This window comes from Sinocyclocheilus rhinocerous, unplaced genomic scaffold (genome assembly GCF_001515625.1).
Source record: "Sinocyclocheilus rhinocerous isolate Xijiao unplaced genomic scaffold, SAMN03320098_v1.1 scaffold591, whole genome shotgun sequence".
Classification (NCBI taxonomy): domain Eukaryota; kingdom Metazoa; phylum Chordata; class Actinopteri; order Cypriniformes; family Cyprinidae; genus Sinocyclocheilus; species Sinocyclocheilus rhinocerous.
Genome location: NW_015641476.1, coordinates 2,327,705 through 2,345,507, shown reverse-complemented (window position 1 = coordinate 2,345,507; position 17,803 = coordinate 2,327,705). Strand labels below are relative to the sequence as shown.

The 17,803-nt window shown below is 36.5% G+C and overlaps 1 protein-coding gene across 3 annotated transcripts in view; it reads left to right on the top strand.

Annotated features, from left to right (window-relative positions):
• The window catches only part of LOC107755097 (dual specificity mitogen-activated protein kinase kinase 5-like), a 56,376-nt gene that overhangs the window by 24,866 nt on the left and 13,707 nt on the right, over positions 1 to 17,803 (top strand). For all 3 annotated transcript variants that reach the window (XR_001641657.1, XM_016571766.1, XM_016571765.1), the window contains 6 exons: positions 3,427 to 3,477; positions 3,857 to 3,928; positions 5,913 to 5,942; positions 10,748 to 10,774; positions 11,097 to 11,129; positions 17,107 to 17,168. Coding sequence is in view for 2 of the 3 variants with exons in the window: in XM_016571766.1 (XP_016427252.1) it covers positions 3,427 to 3,477; positions 3,857 to 3,928; positions 5,913 to 5,942; positions 10,748 to 10,774; positions 11,097 to 11,129; positions 17,107 to 17,168 (275 nt within the window). In the remaining variant the exon portion in view is untranslated. The remainder of the gene's footprint in view (positions 1 to 3,426; positions 3,478 to 3,856; positions 3,929 to 5,912; positions 5,943 to 10,747; positions 10,775 to 11,096; positions 11,130 to 17,106; positions 17,169 to 17,803) is intronic.

Sequence of the window (17,803 nt, the reverse complement as noted above, 5' to 3'; positions counted from 1 at the left end):
CCCCCCCCTTTAAAATAATCACATTTAGTTGCTTTGCAGCTTGAAATGCAGACAGACACCGTTTTAGTTTTATCCAGCTGTACTCAGTGCAACTTATAACATCCAAGTGAAAGATATAACACCAACATGTCAGAAAAAAAAACAAAAACAGAATCCTAAAAATGAATTGTAAACTCAGTCATGTGTAGCTAATCACCTTCTCAATGGCACACAAAGACATTTGACTTTCAACTGTGATCAGCTGTGGTCATTTTGATTAGCTCAGCATGAAAAGAGCTTTCCTGGAGCATTTCAGTCCTTTGCAGTGCAACGTAGCGCTTGTTGTTTGTCATTTCTCCGATCACAAATGCAGACATGGTTTTATGTTTACGCCGCTCGATGCAATGCAACGCGTAAACAGACAGTATAAGTCATTATAATCCGTATTTATGTCCCCACTGGATGCAACAAATGCCTCGTTTGTAATGGGTTTTAATGTTTTTGTCTCGTCGCTCCGGCCGGACAGGGCATCACAGTATGGTAAGGGGCGTAACATTTCCGTCACACGCTTGAGGTATTCGGCCAATCACAACGCATTGGATAGCTGGCCAATCAGAGCACACCTCGCTTTTCAGACTGATGAGCTTTGTAAAAATCGACGCGTTTCAGAAAGGCGAGGCATAGAGGAGAAACAATAATGTACAGTATGTGGAAAATAATGTGTTTTTTTTAAACCTTAAACCGCATAAGCACATTTCATTACACCAAATACACAAAATAATGTTCTTTTTAGCAACGTCATATGACCCCTTTAAAATAATCACATTTAGTTGCTTTGCAGCTTGAAATGCAGACAGACACCGTTTTATCCATTGGACTTTCAACTGTGATCAGCTGTGGTCATTTTGATTAGCTCAGCATGAAAAGAGCTTTCCTGGAGCATTTCAGTCCTTGGTAGTGCAACTGAAGCAAACAATCAACTATGGGTGGCAAGGCACTGTCAAAAGATCTTCGGGATAAAGTTGTGGACAGGCACAAGTCAGGAGATGGATACAATTGTCATAATGTATCGTTTACTTATAATTATTATTAGAACTATATATTGGTATTATATATAATATATATTGGTACCGAAATTTGAAATTGTTTATTGTTACACTTTAGTTTGGGAATCAATTCTCACTATTAACTAACTATTAACCATGACTTTTTTTTTCTCAATAAACTTTGATGCTTATTCAGAATCAGAATCAGCTTTATTCGCCAAGTGTGCGCAAACACAAGGAATTTGTTGTGGTTTTTAAGAAGCTCTTGGTACATACATGCATGCATGCATACATACATATATACATACATATCTGACATGAGAACAGAAACATAAATAAATAAACATTAAATAAGACAACAATAAATAATAATGTGTATGAATCTGGAACAGAAGATTTATGTACAGATTTGTGCATTATTTACTCTCTCTCTCTCTCTCTCTCTCTCTCTCTCTCTCTCTCTCTATATATATATATATATATATATATATATACAGCTGTATAAAAAATATTTATATGTATTTACATAGTACTTGAGAGAGAGCCAATAATGAATTATAGGCTTGAATTACAGATCACTTAATAGTTAGTAAGGTAGTTGTTAAGTTTAGGTATGGGGTAGGAATAAGGGATCTAAAATTTGGTCATGCAGAATAAGGCATTAATATGTGCTTTATAAGTACTAATAAACAGCCAATGTGCTAGTAATATGCCTGCTAATAAGCATCTGGTTAATAGTGAGAATTGGTTCCCAAACTAAAGTGTTACCTTATTTATTTATTGGTACTGAAATTTTGGTATCATGACAACACCAGCACTAAACAATCTGCTTTACACTACAGTAGAATTATTCTAGGCACACAGCTGAGATGATATTTATTCTTTTTGAGATTCTTATTGATCTCCTAAAAATATCTTTCTATGAAGTAAAACTTTCTATGAAGCCCATATTTATAACACATTATAAGGGTATTCTTAAGGCATTATAATGAATGCATAATGCGTTATAAAAAATGTATAATATGTTGTTTCATCTCATAAATCATAACAATTATAATACATTATTATAAAACGTACTTATTTGTGATTATAACGTTTGAGTATGATTATTTATAACACGCAATGAACACCATTTTAAATCCACTTAATTTATAATGGATTATAAGTTTCATATCTTGACATTATTTATTTAAGATCTGCACAGTATCTTACTATCTTACTGATAATACATTAAATATGGTTAAAAGCAAATGTGCTATATAACACATTCATCTGATCAAATATCTGATTTTATAGCTGTTTAAGAAAAAATATTGTTTTATTTATTATTATTATTATTAATGTCGTTGTTGTTATTTATAAGTGGTATTTGTCTGCTTTAAGTAAAGTAACAAGTCAACAATGGCAAGATATAATACATTATAACTATGGGAAATATAATTGTGTTCATTGTGTGTTATAAATCATCATATTCTTAAAAGCTATAACTACAAATAAGTAAATATTATAATGCATTAAAACTCTTGTTATGATTAATCATGAGATGATACAACATATATTATAAGGTTTTTTATAAGACATTATGCATTCATTATAATGCCTTAAAGGGTTAGTTCACCCAAAAATGAAAATTCTGTCATTAATTACTCACCCTCATGTCGTTTCAAACCCGTAAGATCTTTGTTTATCTTCGGAACACAAATTAAGATATTTTTGATGGAATCTGAGAGCTGTCTGACCCTGCATAGACAGCAACGCAACTGAAATGTTCCCAAGTCCAGAAACATAGCAAGGAGATCTGTAAAATAATCCATGTGACATCAGTGGTTCATCCGCAATTATACGAAGCTACGAGAATACTTTTTGTGCTCAAAAGAAAAAAAAAATGGCTTTATGGCTTCAACAATTCATCTCCTTCGTGTCACCCTGTAGCGCCATTTTGGAGAATATCCGCTGGATGTAAAACAACGTATGCTGTTCTGTGTCAACTGCGTCCACTGGATATTCTCCAAAATGGCGCTACAGGGTGATGCGGAGGAGACAAATTGTTGAATCGTTGAACAAAAAGTATTCTCGTAGCTTTGTATAATTAAGGTTGAACCCCTGATGTCACATGGATTATTTTACAGATCTCCTTGCTACGTTTCTGGACTTGGGAACATTTCAGTTGCGTTGCTGTCTATGCAGGGTCAGACAGCTCTCAGATTCCATCAAAAATATCTTAATTTGTGTTCCGAAGATGAACGAAGGTCTTACGGGTTTGAAACGAGATGAGGGTGAGTAATTAATGACAGAATTTTCATTTTTGGGTGAACTAACCCTTTAAGAACACCCTTATAATGTATTAGAAATACGACTTCATAGAAAGTGTTACCAATATTTCTCCTGCTTTCTTCCACAGTTGGTGAACTCCATTGCTAAAACATACGTTGGAACCAATGCATACATGGCGGTAAGCTGCATTCATACCTATAATAGTCTTTCTGTTCAGATGCTTTGTTATTATTTTACCTGAATAGAGAATGAATAGGTCATACATATTTGGTCGTAAAGGTTGTCAGTCGAGTATGTGCCTGTAATCCACACAAAACAATCAAATCTCTTTTTTATGGAAAAATTAAATGCTTTCTGAAGTTTGATTTACACTCACGCGCACACACATTTAGACAACAGAACTTGTTAAATAGGTCACACAGGAATCACTGCAAAAAAAGTATGAATGTGTGTGTGGCCTTCAGTGCCACAGTCTTACTCTAAGCACAATTCATATGCAGAATTGTACACTGCATTGTAATGATTCTTCATGTGTTTTTGTGTCTTTGCCTCTATAGCCAGAGCGGATATCAGGGGAACAGTATGGTATTCACTCAGATGTATGGAGCCTAGGAATCTCTTTCATGGAGGTAAAACAGCCAAATAATTTCTTATAAACACCCACGTATACACATAGCCCAGCATTTGTACTTCGGGCAGACTGGTGTCAGTGTTTCTGCTGAGTGCTGTTGATAGTGTCTGCAGGCAGCCTGTCCAAACAGATGTTGGCCTACAGCTATGCATGGATCACACTCAAGATCTCCCACTGACTGCTACACACACACACACACACACACACACACACAAACACACACACTGCTCTGCTATCCTTTTGGACCCTCTCCCTTCGAATTACCATATGAGCATAATGTAAGGAATGAGATTTTGTGTGCGCGTGTGTGATTTCTATATAAAAATTGGGATTAATGAATGGGGAATAATATTAAGGAAAAAATGTGTGTGTAGTGAAACATTTAAAGAAAATTAGTGAGTGTGTGTGTGAGAGAGAGAGAGAGAGAGTGAAAGATTTGGAGTCAGTGTGGCAAAACACTATCAATCACTCAGCCAGCAGAACGTCCAGTAATTGGAGTGCTGTGTTCTCTGTTCCAGAGGTGTGTGTGTGTTTCTGAAAAAGAGAAGAGAGGTGTATGAGTATAGTGATTTTTTTTTTTTTGTAATGGATATTTTTCTAAGCAGAAACCAGCAGCAAGAACTGTACGTACGAGTGGATTAGATTTTAATATGGTGGTTTGACTCGTGTACTGAAAATGCCATGCTGGTAGTTCTCATTGGCTTTATTGATTCCCATTTTGTAATTGTCAGCGCTTCTCATTGGCTGTGATGAATTGTTATTGTATCCCTCGAGTCAATCCCTTGATTGTATTTATCAATACTGTTGGATATTATCAGTGAGATGTTTAGGGAGGGAAATATCAAGGGTCATATGGATTGACATTATCATGAGTTGATGAAGCGTATATTGATCTGATTATGATTTAGTATTGACCTTACCATGTTGTTAGGGATGTGATCGATTCGGCTCGGCTGCTGGAATGTTTAAGCAGTTCGGATGAATTACCTTAATGTTCTGTTGGCAGATTTCTTAACTAATGAACTGAACTCACCTCCTGAACTGGGATGGTTATGTTAGATTTAATAAATGTGGTTTGATTTGGATTAATTTTCTAAATGTAACTGGAATGTAATTAAAATAAGGTTTGAAAATAGTCTTATTCTTAGTTTGACTTTTGCTTCTGGGTTTGCTGCTTTTTCCACATCTGTTCTTTATTCCAGCATGCGCTGTAGACTTCACAGATTAACACCTGCTGAAGTACATACACCTGCTGTGATGCTGGGATGTAGGCAGGATTATGAATATAAGTGCTCCTTAAACCCTTGTGAAAAAGATGTGTACTTAATTGTATTGAATGTGCACTTGTAGCGTACTGTACTTTAAAAGAAAAAAAAAACTGTCTCAAGTGCCCTTTTATTCCTCATAATATTAGTGAAATAAAAGGGCACTTGAGGGCGAGTTTTAGTAATCTTCATGTAAAGTACTTGACTATTATTTTAAATGTAGTGTGTCAGTATTACGTACAAGTTTCAATAGAAATGGCTTTGAAGTTTTTTTGTAGTCTACCATAAATGATTGTTAGTACATTCAGCAGTACACTTTAACCACATTTTAAGCACTTTATAAAATTATGAAATAACTGAAAAGAACTACTTAATTCCCACTTAAGTGAGTAAAAAACAATCTAAACTGAAGTTCATCAAAGTGCATTTAATATACATTTATTATAAACTGTATATACATTCTCATTTAATTGCAATTAATATGCAATGAAGTGGCCAAAATCATGAGTGTAATGTATTGTAATGTATTAAGGAATTAATTTTAATATGTTCATGTTAAGCAGCTTTGTTTCTCCTAAATCCTGTTTGAGACATCGTCTGTCATAGCTGTATAGGTAAAAGCTCATGTGCTTATGCAGGTGTGTGTGTGTGTGTGTGTGTGATTATACCTGTGTGCTTTATTATAACTTATCATTCCCCCTGTTTTTTCATTGGCAGTTGGCGCTGGGCTCTTTTCCATATCCACAGGTGAGTCTACTTCATCAATTCAGATACCAGTTTAACCAATTTAACGTTTAGCTCTTGAATACTCAACAGTTCTACGCCCTAGAGGCACGGTGGACACTTCCTTCGTGATCTTAGTCTATGGGTAGTAATTAACTGGTTGTTCATCCCACAATTGCTCATCCAATCCTTGTTTACTTAATTACATTACGTACAGTCCTGCAGACCCGTTCCATTCCTCAATCCCAACAACCCTGTAATCAGATTTCATGCAGGGATTTGTCAAGATTATCCCATTTTAAGAATGACAAACCCAGATTATAATCCGGATTCATTTGGAGGTTCCTAGTTTAAGAACCACATGGTACCCAATGCACAAAGCATGTCATTTTATGGTGCCTGTAGTATGACATGGTGTAGATGTACAGTGTGTTTAAAATACTTAGTTGTACTTGTTTAATTTTACTGTGTCAAAAATTGTGTTGTACTTTCAAAATTAATCCCTCTATAAGGAATAAGTTAGATCAGGGGTGTCCAAAGTCAGTCTTGGAGGGCCACTGTCCTGCAAAGTTTAGCTCCAACCTGCCTCAACACACCTGTCTGGAAGTTTCTAGCATGCCTGGTAAGACCTTAATTAACCGGTTCAGTTATGTTTAATTGGGGTTGGAGCTAAACTCTGCAGGACAGTGGCCCGCCAGGAGCAGGATTGGACACCCTGAGTTCGATCTATGAACCGTTTATAAACAGCAGACTGAGTTTCTGATTCTTCTCTAGTTTTTTGGAAACTCTCTTTTCTAAATTAATTTATACATGGTAACACTTTACAAAATGGTTCAATTAATTGACATTGACATCTATTGGGGCAGTCGTTGCCTGATGGTTAGAGAGTCGGACTTGTAACCCAAAGGTCGCAGGTTTGAGTTTTGGTACCGGCAGGGATTTTAGGTGGGGGGAGTGAATGACCAGCGCACCAAGAGTTTTCCCTCACTAAACTGCTAATCTGCTGCTTATTAATAGTTAGTACGTTAGTTGTTATGTTTAGGTATGGGGTAAGATCTAAAATATGGTCATGCAGAATAAGGCATTAATATGTGCTTTATAAGTACTAATAAACAGCCAATAAGCAACTAGTTAGTAATGGAAATTGGCCCTTAAAATAAAGTGTTTTACCAATAATCTTACAGACCCAAAACTTTTGGACAGTAGTGTACAGTATGTCGAATGTAACATTAACCAAGATTTATAAATGTTTATTGTGAATATATATTATGATATATGTTGAGAAGTGTTCTTTTAATCATTTAGTTGTGACCGTTTTCAGCCCTGTGTTTATACTCTAGAAATATACTGTATGCTCAAATCTGATTCAGTGCCCTAGTTTTCTCTAATCAGACTCTCGGCTTTTTAAAGTTGTGCATGTAAGAGTGCAGTGAGTTTAATGAGGGAATTGTTGACTAATGCTCAATAAATTACTCCCAGCATGCCTGTTGGGTTAATTAGCATATTAAAACAAAGCAGCCACTCAGGGCATGCAGGGGAAATCAGAAAGGAACGTTTTGAGGCTGCATCTAGAGCCAAAGCCTTGAGCATCGAACGGTCACGGAGGCTGGGCTTGGCACTGGTGTGTGTTTGTACTTTATCTTACACATCACTTGATGCAAAGCTATTGCGCACAATGGCGAAAGTTACAAAATTGATGTGCAATATGTGAAATTGAAAGGATATTATGACTAGTACTATGATTAATAATTATTAGCGTAAATATTTCTAACATAAAATAGAAAAAATATAAGATGAACAAACTGTGTGAGATGATGAACATGCACAACAGTTGATGGGTAGAAAGAATGTTAGAAGGCTAGAGGCCAGGGTGTTTTCTGTGTACGAGTGCATTCGTGCATTTGTGTGTGTGCATTATCCCGTGGCCTGGAGGCTTGTCTCATTTGAAATTGTTTTCCTCTGCTCTCCAGCATTATCTATTAACAGGGCCATTATCATGTTAATCCACAGAGTATTATTACGTAAACTAATGTATTCACATATACACACAAACAAACCCTCATACACACAGTGTCTGGAACCGTGATTGAATCTGTTGATGTTAAATATTTTACAGCATTTCTCTTCCTTACAGGACTGCAGAACTAAATTGGTCCTTTTTATGTTGGCCAATAACTAATCCTTCAAAACAAAAACAAAAATCCTCATTAACAATGACATGGAATGTGTGAAATCCATTCAGGTCCACCATTCTTCTCAGAGTGTATCATCATACAGTATATCATTATCAGATAAAGCGATATCAGTTGAAACCAATGAATGGCAAAACTTTTGTTCTTGGCCCGTAGAGCCAGAGGCATTATACTGGAGCATTTCATGTATACACACCCCATTAATTTATTACTTCCTCCTTTAATCTTCCTCACTCTCCCTTTTCCTGTTCCTGCATTTCAGAATTCATATGGAATGGAAATGGAGAGAGAGAGAGAGAGAGAGAGAGAAAGGCATGAAGGAGAAAGAGGGAGGGGGTTAGTCAGTAAGAAAGAGAGGGAGAGCTAAACCTCCCACTGCTAGAGCGTTTTTGCTCTTGATGTTAATTTTCACAGCTCCATATGGTGCTGCAGACTCTTCACCTGCAGGCATCACACACATACGCGTGCACACGCCACCCAGCCAGCACACACGCTACCTCAGGCCTGGCCTGTCACTCACATCAGCTCAGGCATCTGTCTGTTTTCTCTCTCTCTCTCTCTCTCCCTCTCACACACACACACACACACATGCTCAAAGAGTCATTGTCCATTGTGCTCTGAGATCTCAAGAGATGCCCGCTGTATTTCTGCAACGACTTCTGATGCCCTGCCCCCACTCCACTCACACTTAGAGCCGCAAATTTGCTGCTGTTTTGTGTGTGTGGGTGTGTGTATGGGTGTGTGTTTTCTATGCGTTATCTTGTCACTGATTATAAAAGGCTCTTTAATTTCGTCTCACCCCATGTTGGGATTAATTTGCATTCTTTGTCAGGAGTTAATGGCGTCTCCTGATGGCTCGCTCGGAAAATCTTTGAAGACTGCAGACTGGCTGGCGTGTGTATACAGCCTCCAGCGCTTCTCCTCCTGATTGATTTGTTGTTGCCTTTTCTGTTTTCTGGCTGTTTTGGTTTCAGCTCATTTTAAGCCTCATATTCATCTGAATATACTGTATGATTTTGCTCTCCCAGAACTTTAATGCTATTTTTAAGCAATATCACTCTAGCAAGAGTGTTGTTGCTGTTGAGGCCGCAGGTAATCACAGTCTTGGCAATATTTAGTATAACAGCACAGGTTTGAGTGTGATATTACTTTTATACAACAGTTATGTAAACAAGAAGTTGATATTGAGTTACTTGCAGTTCAGGAAAAAATTTGGCCAAAGTGTTGTTGTATAATCATTTCGCTGCAGCTCCACTCTAGGTTTTTCAATTTTTCTTACATGCTTACTGGTGAAACCCCACTCTGAGCAATCCTGGAGTGAAAGAAAACACTGCCTGCTCTTTTCCCCCCAGCAAAATCACACAACTCTTTGACTCTGCCCTGCTCACATACTTTGGTCTGAAACACCACAAACACAGACAAGTGGAGTGTTACAAACAGAGAAACTGAAACTGAAAAAAAATTATTTAAAAAAAATGTATTCAGAAATTGTAAAATTAATTACAAAGAAACGTGAGATTTTGAAGTAGAAATACTAAAATATTTTCTTGTAAAAACCAAATAATCGTAGTTTTTAAAAAGTCTTCGAAACTGTACAAGAATAAAAAAAAAGTATATATATATATATATATATATAAATACACTATATATATATAGTGTATATATATATATAGTTTATATATATATATAAACTATATATATATATATACATTTAATTTCCATTTAGGACCTTACTTAACAAATTGTAAGACTTTAGCATTTTCAAAAAGGAGCCAAGGTGATGTGTTTAAAGTGGTCTTGATTGTTCAGTGGAGATCACATTGAAGTATTTTATCTAACTCCAGTGGTTTAATTGGAAAACAGCGCATACAACAAATATTTATGCATTTAATTGTCCTGTGATTGGTGTGCTTTGCAGTTTTTGCCAATGCTGTGTGCTATTTAGTTCCTACATTATGGGTCCAGCGTCTCCAGGTATTTAAAGAGTTTAATTGAGAAACAAAGAAACAATGACTAGTATGTAATATAATATGTCATCAGAGGGCCTCACATCGTTAGCTGTTAGTTTAAACTATGAGGTCCAGGCAGGAGGTTTAAGACAGATTGAATTAGCGGAGCATTGTCCTGAAAATAACATTTCAGTTCAAACAACAAAATATGCAAGAGATTTTTTTTACCTTTAACTGGGGCCCCAACAGAAATGCTATGTAGAAACTAAGTATTTTATTGTTATCACATGATTATGAATATAAAATAACCCCTATGAAACAAGTTATATTATTGTCAAAGAAATAACCCACTATTTTTATGCCCAGACTGATGCTTTTTGAGATTTATATCATGAATGTACTTCTAGAGTCAAACATATAAACCTGAAGGTGAATAAAATGCAGGAAATATGAAATTAATGGGAAAAAATGCTTGGTAAAGCTTATCCTAACTATTAGCTGATGTGTTTTCATTATGTAAACGATGTTAACACATCATGCCCATATCTTGCCATCAGTGTTTTCATAATCTTCCCCCAGTGATCATAAACATGTATTGGTACAAGTACAATGCTTGTGATTGTAACGTACTAATTGCATGTTTTTGCTCTCACTCACTCACTCTCACCTACATTTTTTCCCCTTGCAGATTCAAAAGAACCAGGGTTCCTTAATGGTAAGTGTTTTTCATGTATTTTCTGAGATGTAGGCGGCTCCTCTCGCAACCCCTCGCAGTTTTCTCCTCACCTCGCATGGTTGCCTCCCTCTGAAGTTAATACCAGATAATAATACGCTTGGTCTTAACAGCCTGTATTCAGATTAGGTGCCATTAGAAATAAGAAAACATTACAGATCAAATGGCTTTTCCCGAGTCAGAGTGCATTTGATTAAGCTGTATTGCTACCTGTTTTATTGCATTAATGATTTTATTTCCTTTGCACTGTAAGGTCGTTGGTATGGGGTCTAATCTCTTTTTCTTCTACCCCCCTCTATTACAGCCTCTTCAGTTATTGCAGTGCATTGTCGATGAGGTGAGTCTGTGTCCCATGTACGAAACCGTCCCTAATGGGGTGGAAAGCTGATATTTTGTTTCCTAATGAAGCGAGGTGCATTATCAGCTCTGCTCAGGGGTTGAGCTCTGAAGAGCTGGAGCTGTCGAGAGCTCGGCCGTGCTGATGTCAAGGCATTGAACGGAACAATTGGCTTAACTCTGGATTTGGAAATTCAGCTAAACATATTGAGGAAGCTTGGGCAGCAAATTGTAGTTATTTTTAGATTAACAGTAAAATAAGCACAGTTTAATAAATAAATGACTATTTCATATATTTTCTTATTTGTACAAACTAATTTATCTGATGTTTGTCAGACTGTGATAGCAGCTCAACGTTATTAAATAAGTTCATACATTGTTTTTTATTCTCTCTGTTTCTTTCTCTTTCATTCGGTCTCTTGCATGTGTGTAAACATGCGCGCACACACAGAGTGGTGGTTTAATGTAGCATGACAGGGCTCTGGACAACTGAGGGTTGTGGACCACAGAGTTGTTGCATTAACCTTGACATCAGTTAGGTGCTAAAATACACCCAGCTAAACCCTGACACATTTTCTCACCCTTATCTCTCTGAGGAGTTGGGTCAGGGTCAGTTAAACCCAGATATTCCTTGAAATAGATACAGCTCTTGTGTTAAACTCACTTCTTTGATATACACACTTTTCTAACTCTGTTATGTATGTAGAGTTGTATGCTGTATTTCACCCAGTCAGCTTAGTGATTCTTCAGAATTTACTGGTCCTGAGGCAGTTTGCTGTGTATGTGTGTACATATATGCCCACAAAGGCTGCATTTATTTGCTTAAAAATACAGTAAAAACAGTAATATTATGAATTATTATTATTGAAATGTAAATTACTGTTTTCTATGTTGATATATTTTAAAATGTAATTTATTCCTGTTATGCCAAAGGTGAATTTTCTCTTCACTGTCATTGATTCTTCAGAAATCATTTTATTTGCTGCTCCGGCCAAACATTTCTTACTATTATCAATGTTGAAAATGGTTATAAGAACAGTTATAAGTAAGGCAAAATGATTCTTGAGCAGCAAATCAGCATATTAGAGTCATTTCTGAAGGATTATGTAGATTGGACTATGAAGATTGGAATAATGGCTGCTGAAAATTCAGTTTTACATCACATGAAAAAATACACACACACACACACACACATATGTACATATATGCATCTATATACAGTAGCCAACATTAGAAGTGGATCAAAACCTTTCATCAAAGTTGTCCTAAAACCAAAATGCGTTCTTGTCTTAGGACAACTTTTTTGTTGTTTCTGAGCTTTTTTGATCCACTTCAAATGTTGACTACTGTATTCACATACATATATACATATATCCATATAGTTTTTATTTCTAGGTAAAAAGTAAGATGACAACATCTGTTAAAACTATTGGATCTGAATGGCTGTACCTTAGCAAACCTCAGAAGATTTGTTCCTTAAATTAGCAGATCTGAGGAGTAACAAGAGGTCATCTTGTACCACATCGACACTCACACAATCCCCAAATTTGCATCAGTCTTCTCAGCATTTAGTTAAAGCCTGTAGGCCATGGTAACTCCGACATTTAAATGCGCTTTCCACTGCTATGTGAGTAATTAATAAGTAATTGTGTTAATTGTGTGTGTGTGGGGGAGCCTCTCCCTTCTCTTCTCTGCTTGAGCTACTCACTGACACATGCTAATAACAGAACGCCACAGAGAGATGAAGGAGAGGGAAGCATAAACACACATTAAACATACCCAACGTGTCCTTTCTGCTATAGATTGCTGCACGTAATTAATAATTAAACGGCCGCTCGTGTAATGAGTTGACCTGCTTGAACTGTTCATTACTCATCCGGCAGAGGCATCACTCAAACTATTTTCTGCCGTGCCCTTCGCTCCGTCTCCCTCAGGCCAAAGAGTGCGCCGCCGCTGCCGACTGCATTCAGCTGACCAAGGCCTTATTACTCACTGCCACTGATTTACAACCTTCGGAGAGAGACAGTGAGAGAGAGCTTGAGTCGGGAGTTGTGGGTACTCCCCAGGACCTACTTTAAAGAGTAATCTAGTGCACAGACCGAGAAAGAGGCAGAGTGAATGTGATGGACTGAAAGAGCAGGAGAAAAGAGAACATTTAGAAACTATACCTGAGAGAATATGAGAAACAGGCAGAATAAAGAGGATATCTGCTCAAGGAGGACATCAAGGCCAGTCAATTAGAAAAATGGGAAAGTATATTCTGTGATGTGAATGTACAATCTGAGACCCATTAAATGTGAGTTTACCATCAGTAATGTTGAAAAGTCACTAGAAGGAAATAAAAGTGTCATGAATCATATGTGACCCTGGACCACAAAACCAGTCATGAGGGTCATTTTTTTAAATTGAGAAATCTGAATAAATCAGCTTTCCATTGATGTTTCCATTGATTGAGGTTTGTTAGGATAGGACAATATTTGGCCGAGATACAACTATTTGAAAATCTGGAACCTGAGGGTGCAAAAAAATCATAAAATCGCCTTTAACATTGTCCAAATTAAGTTTTTAGCAATGCATATTACTAATCAAAAATTACGTTTTGATATATTTACGGTAGGAAATTTACAAAATATCTTCATGGAACATGATCTTTACTTAATATCCTAATGATTTTTGGCATAAAAGAAAAATCTATAATTTTGACCCATGCAATGTATTTTTGGCTATTGCTACAAATATACCCCAGCGACTTAAGACTGGTTTTGTGGTCCAGGGTCACATATGGGAGAAATTCAGGACGGTCACAGGTAAAAATCTGACCACTTTGACTTGAAGAGGATGCTGGTAATGACAGTCTGGCGGTCTAGTTTTAATTTGTAATTTTTAAAACTTAAGAACCCCACATTCTTTCCAATTCCATTGTGCTGTATTTTGATTTATTCGTTGTCTGCTCACTCAACAGCAGCTTTACACGTTCACCTCTGGGCCATCAGGACATCCGTAGTGTTTTTTCTAGTAAAAAAAAAATTAGAATGGCAAGAAAACCAAAATATCTGATCTAAGTGACTGTACCTCAGCAAACCTCAGATGATTCATTCCCTAAATTAGCAGATCTAAGGATCCATTCACAAAGAATGCATTTTTCCATTCTACTGCACTATTTCCATTGTTTTTCTATGGAAACGTGCTAGACGGACATGTTTGACTGTTGCACTCACATCTTGCGTCTTTTGCAGTATCTTGTGCCTGACACAGTGTTCTAAAAATTAGACACGAGTTAAAATAAGTTCAGCTTTTTAAAAACTTGTCTTGAGGCTTTGCCCTTTTTTTCCCCATTCCACTGCCTGCGTCTCACATTTTTACAAGCAAAAACTCTTGAATGGCCCTTAAGGACGTTCGAGAGGTCATCTTTTATGACACTCAACACTCAAACAATCCCCAAATTTGCATCAGTCTCCTTGGCTCTTTCACCTCTTTTATTTCTCTCTAAATCCCTCGGTCAGGTCCAGCTCTGCTTGGTGTCTGTCTAATAGTTGTTGCTGTCTTTCTGATTTGTAGTGCACTTCTTTATAGAAGACACTCTTTATCAGAATGGCACACTTGTCCATCTGCACGGCGGCTCGTCTTTCATTGCCCCTCTCTGGTCGTGTATTGAAACAACCCTGATGCTTCTAATAAGACTCAGGCTTAAATTCACCTCTGTAATTACTGATCTAATTTTGCCTGATAATTGCTGCTGGGCAATTACATGTATATTTACTGCTGGTATTGTGGAGGAAGACGGGCCATAGTCTGGCTCTGTTTGTAGTGTTGGATAATGGCAGCAAGCTGCATAATATAACTGCTTTCATCATCATCCTCATCATGTAGCCGCCACATCAAAGACCCCCAAATGAAGGTGTTTGTGCGTCCTCAAGTGTACATGCATCTGTTTGTGTATGTGTGTGAGGCTGTGTGCATCTCACTGTATTTACATGTGTGTGTGTGTGTGTGTGTGTGTGTGTGTGTGTGTGGTTATGAGTGTTGCTCTGAATCTTCGTCTTTGGTCCATGTGTATGTGTACTGTGGACCCCAGGCTGTGAGTCTTGCCTGTGTAATGATGTATAGCTGCACTAGTGCACCTCTGGCTATGTTCATTTGAATAGGTGTGTTTCAAACTCTCTAGATCACAGAAAATTAGGGCTTAATACAACAAAAAAAAAAGACTAGGGAGAGAAACCTTTAGAACACAAATGGCTTTTTAGTTGACAATATTCTCAGTAAGTGACATGGTATTCAAAAGCACTAGTTCACTTCCTGACAGCTATGTGCTGAAGGGATGGTTTTAGTACATTATATAGACCACACAATGATTATATTAACAGTTATAAAATACATGTTTTTCTATTTGAATTTAGTATAAATTAGTTCCAGTTTTATCTTGATTGTGTTGGTGCCATTTAAGTATCACTCCTTTTGAAGGAATAGTCTGTTTGGGGAAAATAAATGTTGATTATAGTTCTAATGTGGGCATAAAAACATTCCATTACAGTTTATTCAACTTGAAAATCGGACCTCATATGTTAAAAATAACCAATGATATTTGTTTTGTAAAATATTTTATTTAAATTTTTTTAGAATACCAAATTTTGAAATGACATGCTTAATTATGTGTTGTCGTATATGAACAAGTTAGTAATAATGTAAGTCTCAAGAACCTAAAGAATACTTCACAGTAACAATTTTTCATTTTGAATCATTTATCAAATGGTTTCATTTTGTAAAATGTAACTGATAAATGATTCGTTCAGTGAGGGAGTCAGTTATGAACTCAGTAACGACTCTGAATGAATCACTTAGTGAATCTGATTCAAACCACTAACTCCTGAGTGTTTGAGTTAGTTTTGTGAGTGAGTCATTAAAAAGGACATTCGTAAGAGTTATTCAGACATAACGTCTAATGCACAAATATTTCTAGACGGTCTCCAATAACAACTTGATTTCTGTTTTTTGTTGCATATGCAACCTTTTTAGTACCGCCAAAACCTTGGATCAGATAATTCCTTTTTTATCATCCTGCTATCCTTGTGTATATGTGTGTGTTTTCAAACCGCAACAGGATTTCTTGTATTGTGGAAAAAAAAAAAGTTTAATTTAATTCCTACTGGCTGTTAAAGCAGTTTCCTCTTCTCTTTGTCACTCACAAACAGACATTTCCTAAAAGAAAACCTATTCACTTTCCCTTCCAGTGCATCCTGTTTGAGAAGGTGTCCTTCTCAAACACCTTGAATCTCAATTCTGTCTTTAACATCAAGGCTTTTGTATTGATGTCATCAATTCTTTCCCCTGAGGTCATAATAATTCAAATTATAGTTATTTTTGGAATACAAATAATCTTTTCTCTGAAACAGGCCACATTTTTTCTTTCTTCTCTAGCCTTAGATCAAACAAGGGCTCCAGTATTCTGATGAAAGTTATATTAGACTGAATATGTCTCAGTTTGATCTCAGAGGTGTCTGAATGCATACATGAAAGCAAGGTTCCTATTTACATAATTAGAAATAGATCTGGAATTTGACTTTATTTCACTTGTTCCATTTGGTTTCGGTGTGTCTGTGCTTTAGAAGTATCTGATTTAATTTCCTTACCCTGTTAACATTATTTGGAGATTGAGGTCGTAACTAAATGTTCAGCTCTGGGAGTGTAAGCTTTTTTTTCTCCAATGTTCTGTGCGTCAGCAATCTTCCACTGTCTAACAAAAGAGGGGTTCAGGTGCTTCCAAAATTTAATATACACGGCTGCTTTTGAATGTCCGCACATAGAATACCTCATTATGGACTGTAACCCTTCTGCAAACTAGTCAAGGCCACACAAAATCTATGAATTATAAACCATAGATTTTTCTGTAAAGTATAAACATTGTGTTGATATTTTTATTCTATATTGTGGATATTTTTGTAAATAATGATTTTGACAATGTATATTTATTTATTTTTTAGGATCCTCCGGTGCTTCCAATTGGTCAGTTCAGTGAGAAATTTGTCCACTTCATTACACAATGGTGAGTGTTTCCAATATCAACCGAACACCTGTTTCTTCTCTTTTACCTCTCATAAATAAATAAATCCTTATCATGGTGTAAAGAATTTGCATTGATAAGCCACAACACAAACTATAAAACATTTTATTATATAAAAAAGTTAATACATTCAGGACATTGAAACATACTAGAGCTAATCACAGCTGCCAAATGTCTGACAGTGACATGTATATATTGCCAGTATTATGTAATAAAGTGATAATTGAAAGTTATGCATTCATGCCAAGAAATTATAAGGATTTATTGTTCAAATCCCCACTTTGAAACATAGGGATATGTAAATATGTTTGTGTGTTTATATATATATATACTGAGCTTTCTATTCATCAAAAAATCCTAAAAAAAAAAATTATATATATACAGTGGTCCTGGACTAAAACCTTCTCCAGAGTGCTCAGGACCTCAGACTGGAACTAAGGTTTACCTTCCAACAAGACAATGACCCTAAGCACACAGCTAAAATAACGAAGGAGTGGCTTCTCAACAACTCTGTGACTGTTCTTGAATGGCCCGGCCAGAGCCCTGACTTAAACCCAATTGAGCATCTCTGGAGAGACCTAAAAATGGCTGTCCACCAACGTTTACCATCCAACCTG